This window comes from Dendrobium catenatum, unplaced genomic scaffold (genome assembly GCF_001605985.2).
Source record: "Dendrobium catenatum unplaced genomic scaffold, ASM160598v2 fragScaff_scaffold_1427, whole genome shotgun sequence".
In the NCBI taxonomy this organism is placed as follows: Eukaryota; Viridiplantae; Streptophyta; class Magnoliopsida; order Asparagales; family Orchidaceae; genus Dendrobium; species Dendrobium catenatum.
In genome coordinates, this window is record NW_021319889.1 from 1,068,947 (window position 1) to 1,077,730 (window position 8,784).

At 37.8% G+C, this 8,784-nt stretch overlaps 1 protein-coding gene across 1 annotated transcript in view; it reads left to right on the forward strand.

Annotated features, from left to right (window-relative positions):
• The first annotated feature begins 7,730 nt into the window (after positions 1–7,730).
• Positions 7,731–8,784, forward strand: part of LOC110099672 (scopoletin glucosyltransferase) — a 1,273-nt gene continuing 219 nt past the window's right edge. Inside the window, exon 1 of the mRNA XM_028700001.1 lies at positions 7,731–8,782. Within this exon, the coding sequence (XP_028555834.1) occupies positions 7,856–8,782 (927 nt within the window). The 5' untranslated portion in view covers positions 7,731–7,855. The remainder of the gene's footprint in view (positions 8,783–8,784) is intronic.

An 8,784-nucleotide genomic window follows, 5' to 3' on the forward strand; every position in this document is an offset into this window, starting at 1 on the left:
ATGACATTTTGACCAAATTTTTATCTGGATGAGTTTCAAACCCATCATTTTTTTTTTTTTTTTGAAATGAGTATAACATACTAAAAGTTTATATCGCACATTTTAAAAATAAATCTAAAATTTTGTAGATCCATCCTGAACCAAAAGTTTTCCATTAATACTACTGCCCTTTTTTTTATCAGATATGCTGGATATTCAACCTGTTTCCACAAAGAAGCTGGTTCTCATGGTCGTGATACACCGGACATTTTTAGATCACCAATTTAAGAAAGTTGAGCAATCAAGCCCTTGTGGCAGCAATCAGTCTTGGGAGGTGCATGAGCAATCATTGTCTCTGGAGCTTTGAACGATGCAGCTGCAAAGAACTATGATCTGGAAGGTTGGTTTCCTCCTTCCAAAACATTCAGAGAGATTGGGAATTGGATATGGACAGAAGGCAATTTGATTAAAGCTGAATTTTATGTTTATAGTAGCATATTTTTCTTCATTGAATGGCAGGACAAGGCTGGGCTTGTGTTGAATATCTACTTGTGTTATAGTGGTGTAAACAAGCTCAGCATATATGCATATTTTACAAGAGCTACCAGAGAGCTAATTATGAAAGCCCTAATTTACGATTGATAGAGCTGATTTTTGAGTTTTTTGCTATTTGTTTGGCCAATCTGCAGAATGATAAGTAAACAAAGCAACATGTGTGAAGAACAAACAAGACAAGAAGTCTGTCTTGGAAAACAAGAGCAGAAGAAAGTGGATAAGAAAGAAGAAGAAACTGATTTGATTATTTTTGTCTGTTACAGCCGAACCTATGAGAGGTATATACAGAGAGTGGAGTGTGGCTCCTATACATTATATCCAATCAGCTAATGCCATCTCATTATATATATAACAATAATAGAGAAATGTATCAGACTTTAGTATCTAATATGTCCCTGCAAACTGATGGGTCTTGGATGATGGTCAGTTTGAGTTTGAGTAGGTGATATCACGGAGTAGAAAGATATTTTGTAAAAATGTCAGCCACCTGATTAATAGTGTTGATGTGAAGGAGACGAATGTTGTGATTATGAATGTGGTCGCGGACAAATCGTTGATTGATTTCAATATGCTTCGTACGAGCATGAAAGAACGAGTTGTTGGCCAATGTGATAGCCGGTTTATTGTCACAATACAGGTTGGTGGGTTGATATTGCGGTACGCCAAAGTTAGTTAGTAATCGATGAAGCCAAATGATGTCTGATGTTAGAGCGACGAGAGCACGGTATTCTGATTCAGTTGGCGATCTGGCTACAGTATGTTGCTTTTTAATGGTCCATGATATGAGTGTCTCCTAGAAAGGAGCAAAACCCAGATTTAGACTTCTGAGAGATAGGATCACCGGCCCAATCTACATCTGAAAAGGATTTAAGTAGAATTGTAGTTTTTGTAATGGGCAAACTGTAATCAAGCGTACGTTTGATGTAGCACAAAAGTCGTTTGGGAAGGTAGACATGTTGAGGAAGCGGATTGTGCATATGTTGGGATAAGATGTTGGCACTGTAGGAGATATCAGGACGAGTGAGTGGTTAAATATTGGAGTGAGCCAGTGAGTTTCTGGTAGAGGATAGGATTGGAGAGGAGAGGTTCGTTCGGTATTGCCGAGGGAAGTTTGGTGAAGTTTAGATTCGAAAGTGAGTTGCATTGTGTAAGATTTGCCATTTGAAGGATAAAAGTTGCAAACAGCTTTTGAGATAGAAAATATTGTTGAGGGTGATGACCAATTTGAAAGCCCATGAAGGAGTGGGCTTCACCAAGATGCTTCATAGAAAATTTGGTGTTGAGCCAAGGATATTGGTGAGAACATCTTGATTGTTTCTCGTGATGAGAATATCGTCCACGTAGATAAGCAGAAGATTTGAGTAGGTGATTGACGAATAATGAGTAACGAGGGATCTGAATTACTATGCTAGAACCCAAGAGATGCTAAGTATGATGTGAATGTGATATACCACTGTTGTGGAGCCTATTTGAGTTTGTAAATAGCCTTGCGAAGAAGGCAAATATGGTCGGTTTGGGTGTGATCTTCGAATCCTTTTGGTTGCTTCATATAGACAGTTTAAGAGAGGGTTCCATGAAGAAAGGCATTTGCCACGTCTAGTCATTGAACTGGCCAATTGTGATACAAAGCGATAGCAAGTAGTATACGAATTGTAAGTAATTTAGCGACAGGACTAAACATCTCAGTGTAATCCAAATCGTATTCTTGGAGGTTTCTGAGAGCTACAAGCCTCTGAGAGCTACAAGCCTAGCTTTGTATTTTTCCACCGAATTGTCCGCATGATACTTGGTTCGATAAGTTCATTTGCAACCTAACACTGAGGAGTCGGAAGGTGGCTTAACAAAACCCTAGGTGCCTTGGTTTTGTAATGCGAAGAATTCAATTGTCGTTGCTTGGCGCCAGGAAAAACTCTTGATGGATTCGGTGTATGTTGTTGGATCCGGAGAAGACGTTGGAGAGGTTTGCTAGTAAATAAGATTTAAGCGGATTCTAAGCTTTAGGGAACCCGTTTGTTGCCTAGTCACCATCAGATGGGAAGAGACTATCGGTTGAGGAAGTTGCAAAGAAGTTTCGATAGAGGGAACAGCCTCCTTGGAGGAGCTATAGGTAAAGAAGCAGATGCTGTAGCATTTGTTAGAGACCCTGATGTGACCCGTGGGTTCAGGCTAGGGAACGTAGAGATATTGAGCAGAGATAGGTGTTAGAAGAAACGGAGATATAGGACTGGAGGGCTTGAGTGGAGGGAAGGTTTGAGCGAACAGGAAAGATTGTTCGTTACAGAGAATGTGCCTAGGCATGAGAATTTTATTGGTGACCATATCAAGACACTTGTAGCCTTTATAAATGTTAGAGTAGCCCAAGAAAACAAATGATTGAGATTTAGGTTGAAATTTGTGGCGAGGATGAGGATGGGGGAAAGCACACGCAACCAAAGGTGCGTAAGCGACTGTAGTCAGATTTTAGTTTATGTAATAATTTGAAGGGGGAGACGTTGAGAGTGGTAGGAGAGGGTATTATGTTTATGAGATACATCAAAGTCAAAATAGTATCAGGTTAGTGTATGTAGGGAAATGAGGTAGTCTAAAGAAGGGTTAGGTTTGTTTCAATAATGTGGTGGTGTTTCCTTTCAGCGACACCATTCTGTTTCGGGGTGTACGGGCAGGAGATTTGGTGTGAGATACCGTGAGTTTAAAGAAATTGAGTGAGCGCATGGTTGCGGTATTCACCACCCCATCGGTGCATAAGCATTTAATTTGACAGGAGGTATATTTTTCAATGTGAGCTTTAAATGTAATAAAAATATTAGTAACTTCTGATTTATTGCGCATTGGAGATAACCACGCAAAACGAGAAAAATCATCCACGAATATGACATAGTAGTTATATCCAGTAGTTGAGACAACAGGAGCTGGACCCCAGACGGTCGAGTGGACTAAAGCAAGAAGAGTCTGTTTGCGATTTATAGATTTAGCAAACGAAAGTTTATGGGCTTTAGCCGTATTACAAGAATGACAAGAAACAAAATGTGTATCTATATGAAGTTTCGAATTGCAGGAGGCTATGAGATTGAGAACATGCCTATGAGGATGTCCCAACCGGTTATGCCAATGGTTAGATCGAGTAGTCATTACTGCAGGGTCTGCGAAGAAGAACATGTTGTGTCTTCAAATTCTTAAGGATGAAGCCAGAGGGATAAAAATTGATCGAAATGTTATTATCTTTTGTGAGTTGAGAAATAGATAGCAAATTGTAATGAAGAGACGGGGTGTGAAGGATTTGAGATAGATTTAGCTTACGAGAGGGTGTCGGTAACAAGCCTACTCCAGAATGAGCAATGCTAACCAATCGCCCATCACCTGTCGTTATGTCGTCGGAGCCTTGATAGGGAGAAGAGATCGACAAATTGTCAAGAGAGTTGGTGAGATGTGACTAGGCTCCCGAGTCAAGATACAAATCTGTGTAAGAGTTAGTTTGGCCAGCGACTAAGGCTTTGTTCGAAAAGTTTGTGGGCTGCGGGACATAGTTCAGATTCAACCGATGGCAATAGCTAGGTGCGAAGTGGTCTTTCTTGGAGAAGATTTGACATATGGTGGAGGAAACTTGGGAAGAACGTTGGTTGGAAGTTATGTTTGGTGATGAGTGTCCTCTGTTTTGGTGACCTCATCCCCTGTGCGTGAAAAGAGCCATGGATTGATCGCCAGCAGGAGCAAGGCGGGCGATGCAGAAGCTAAGTTTATTTCTTCACTGATGAGTAAATAATAAAGATTATCAAGACTAATGTGAGTCAGCATAGTGCGGATTGCAGTTTTAAAAGATTGATATGAGGTGGGAAGCCCATTAAGAATGTACATAATTATATCTTCTGTGTCGACGGTCGATTCAGCAGCAGCTATTTGATCGACTAAAGATTTGATTTCGGTGAGATATTGCATCATGGTTGAGGTCTTGAGGGAGATATGATGAATCTCGTTCTTGAGTTGAATCATTTTGGACTGGTTGGTGGATTGAAAATGAGTTTCGAGCGTGGACCATATAGCTGATGTGGATTCAAGATTGACGACATAAGAAAGCATGGATGCATAGATGGTGGAACAGAAGGCGGAGGCCAAGTTTTGATTGGTTAGAAGCCATTGAGTATATAGAGAATGGGAAATGGTGGAACGATCGATTTGATGTAAAAACCGCACAGGGGTAGGAGAGGTAGGATCAAGAAATTATTCAAACCCGTTGACACGAAATTTTTTGATAATCTGAGATCTCAAAAGAGAATAGTTGTCGGAGGTGAGTTGATTTGGAGTGAAACTTTTGAGATTGGAGATGATGAACTTTAAGGTAGACGGAATGATCGGGACAACAAAATTTGCCGGATTTGTGTGCTCTCCGATCGGAGATGTGACCGAGCTTGCCATAGAACCGGAATTCTTCAAACCCGCTCTGATAACATGAAGAACAAACAAGACAAGAAGTCTGTCTTTCAACTTTCTACCTTTCAAAAGCTAAATTCTTAAGCCAAACTCAGCCTTGCAAAAACTCTAACAAGATATTCATCTCAATTCCAAAATCCTTATTTTGACACAATCTTAAATGTTTTATATATTCTTAAGGTCAATTTGAGATGGGACAATATATGGTGTTCTCAATAGCTTAGCCATTTTCCCCTCCAAAGCTTGGAAATTTATATCATACAATGTGTAGCCATGATTTTGGCAAATGATGTGGGATTCTATTGAATGAATGGTTTGGCTTGTCTTGCAGCAAAGAGACAAACATCTTTGTTTAGTCAAATCTGTATTTGTTTTACATACATAGTTTGATTAGGATTGAATTTATTTAGTTCTATTTAAAAGCTGCTTTATAAAGTAATTAAAAAGCTATCCCTTTATAAAGTAATTAAAAAGCTATCCCAAATGAAATTTTAGGCTTCATTTGTGGCGACTTTTCAACTGCTTCTTAAAACAACTATTTAGTATAAAAAATTTAATTTTTGTACTAGAAAGATATTTTAAGAAGCATTAAAAAAACTGTCCCAAATGAAAACTTAGGTTTAATTTGAGACGATTTTCCTCCTGCTTCTTAAAGCAGCTTTTAATTCAAAATATAAAATTTTTTAACTAAAAAATTACTTCAATAAGCAACAAAAAAGTCATCCCAAACGAAGTCTTAATCATTGTTGTTAAGTTGAGCTTAACTTTAATCTACGAAAAAAGTGCTCTAAATATATTCAGTTATGATATTTAATATTTATAATTATTTTATTATGAGTTTTAAAAATTTTATTATATTTTGGAGAATTTTGGATTATTATTTGTAAAAAACTAATAATTATTATTTATTAAAATTAAAAATATAAATGCTATGTTTTAGATTATTTTGGATTTTGATGGAGCTTTTAAATTATGAAACAAAGTTTATTATTTCTTCAAATAATAAACTCTATTTTAAATATTTATTAATTAAATATAAGAACTAATATCAATTATAGATAAATAGACTCGTATTACATGGATAGCAATTAAGGAAATTTCTGCTTGAAAAGCATCGGCTTCATTGAAACAATTAAATTACAAAAAATAAACTTTAATAAAAATATAATAATTATAATTAAGTAAAAAACTGGCTTTAAAGAATAAAAAAATTTGATTGGTAAATTCTTTATTATGATAAATTTAAATATATTAAATTTATTGTACTGTAAATAATTATAAATTTTATTTGATTATTATGATTCTCTAAAAAATTTAAAAACTGACAAATTTTAAGATCAACTTTTAGTTATAATATATTTATAGAAAATTTTAATTTTCAAGGTTTAAGTATTGCATTTCAAGTCAATAACCCGTTGATTCTTGAATATTAGAGAAAATAATAAATACAGAGAGACTAATTTTACTAAATATGAATGTCATATATTTCAATTAATTAATAATTAATGTGTCAAGTAGTCATAATATAAGATTTTTATTAAAAAAATATTCACGTGCTATTTAGTCATAATATAATATTTAATAAAAAAAATTAAATAATATCCACACTATTGGTGTGTGATCAAAATTATTCAAATTTAATCTTTTGACATATATAATTGAACCAAAATGATCCCGAGTGATCCTAATTTAATCCATTTGTTGTACAAATTTATCTTAATTTAATCTCAAAAGAATTATAAAGTTGCTAACTATTTTTTAAAATATTTTTGTAGTAAAATTTTTTTTCAAACTAAGGCTTTGTTTCGAATGGCTTTTTTGTTATTTTTTAAAGTAATTTTTTAATATAAAAATTAAATTTCTTATACTAAAAAGCTGTTTTAAGAAGCAACAAGAAAGTCATCCCCAATGAAGACTGAGGCTTCGTTTGTGACAGCTTTCTTACTGCTTCATAAAGTACCTTTTTAATACAAACATTACATTTTTTATACTAGAAAACTGTTTTATGAGGCAAAAAGGCTTCGTTTGAGACGACTTTCTTACTGCTTTATAGTACAAAAATTAAAAAATTTGTACTATAAAGCTGCTTTAAAAAGCAAGAAGAAAGCCATCCCAAACGAAGCCTAAGGCTTCATTTCGAATGGCTTTTTAACTGCTTCTTGAATTAGTTTTCTAATGCAAAATTTTTAATTGTTATACTTAAAAGCTGATTCAATAACATTAAAAAGCCGTCCCAAACAAAGCCTAAGGCTTCGTTTGGACCGCTGTCTTATTACTTCTTAAAGAAGCTTTATAGTAAAAAATAAAAACTTTATAACTGCAAGCATCTTTAAAAAGCAGTAACAAAGCCATCCTAAATGAAGCCTAAGACTTCGTTTGAGACGGCATTCTTACTGCTGCGCTAGTGCGATATCGAGCACAAAACCAAGCACCCAAGTCACGTGACGCTTTGTTATTGGTCTCTAGACGCATTCGGTGTCCGAACACAATAATTACTTCTTAAAACAACTTTCTAAAACAAAAAAATAAATAATTTTTTACGATCACGATGTTTTAAAAAGCAGTAAGAAATCAGTCCCAAAATAAAAACTGGATAAAAAAATCTCGCAGCATACATTGTTTTTGAAGTTTACACCTAAAAAATATTGCTTAGGTGGGTTTAGGTGGATTTGATACGTATGGATTAAAAAAATATAGCTCAATAATTAACATCCATTGACTATTTCAATATGATTAAACCTAACATAATCGTGCTTAATTATTAATTTCAACGTAGGCCCTTCTCATGGCCATCATTTAAACCACGACTTAAACCCATCTCCCTAATTTTCTCATTAACAAACCAGATCCCCTCTACAAAGCCGCGCAGGCTGCTTCTACATACAAAACATAAAAAATGGCCGCCGCCGCCGCCGCCGCAAAGGAAGATCACGTCATTATGTTTCCCTTCTTATCCAAAGGTCACACGATCCCCCTCCTCCACCTCGCTGCCGCCCTTTCATCCCGCAACATCCTCACCACCCTCATCACTACTCCGGCGAACCTCCCCTTCTGCCGCGACTACCTTTCCTCCAAGGCCCCCGCCGTCACCGTCGATCTCTTCGCAATCCCTTTTCCTTGCCACCCCGACCTCCCCGCCGGCGTCGAGTCCACCGACTCCCTCCCCACCTTCTCCCTTCTACCCACCTTTATCAAAGCCACCAACTCTCTCCACGACCCCTTCCTACGCATCCTCCGCCGCCTCCTCCTCTCCCCCACCCCTCCCCTCTGCCTCATCTCCGACTACTTCCTCGGCTGGACTCTGCGCATATCCTCCCGCTTCGGCCTTCCCCGCCTCGTCTTCCACGGCTCCTCCACCTTCTCCATTTCCCTCATCAAGTCTCTTTGGCCCAATATTCCAACCGTTTCTACCGACGACGATACCTTCCCGATTGTCGGAGCACCACCGACTCTCCGCCTCACCATGACCGATGTGCCAGAATTCGTGCGTCAAGTAGTCAACCCCCTTGACCCGTTGACTCAGTCCATGAAGTCGAACGAAGAAATGGACGTCGGGAGTTGGGGGGTAATAGTCAACAGCTTTGCCGAGCTGGAGCCGTCGGCGTACGTTAAACTACTGGAATCGTTCTACGAACCGGTGGCCGGAGGACGAGCGTGGCTCGTCGGTCCGCTAAACCTTCTAACCGGAACCAAACCGGTTGACTCAGACTGCATTCGGTGGCTCGACCGGCAGCCGGTTGGCTCGGTCGTCTACGTGGCGTTTGGGACGCAAGCGGATGTTTCGGATGAGCAGCTGGATGAATTGGCCCACGGGTTGATGCAGGC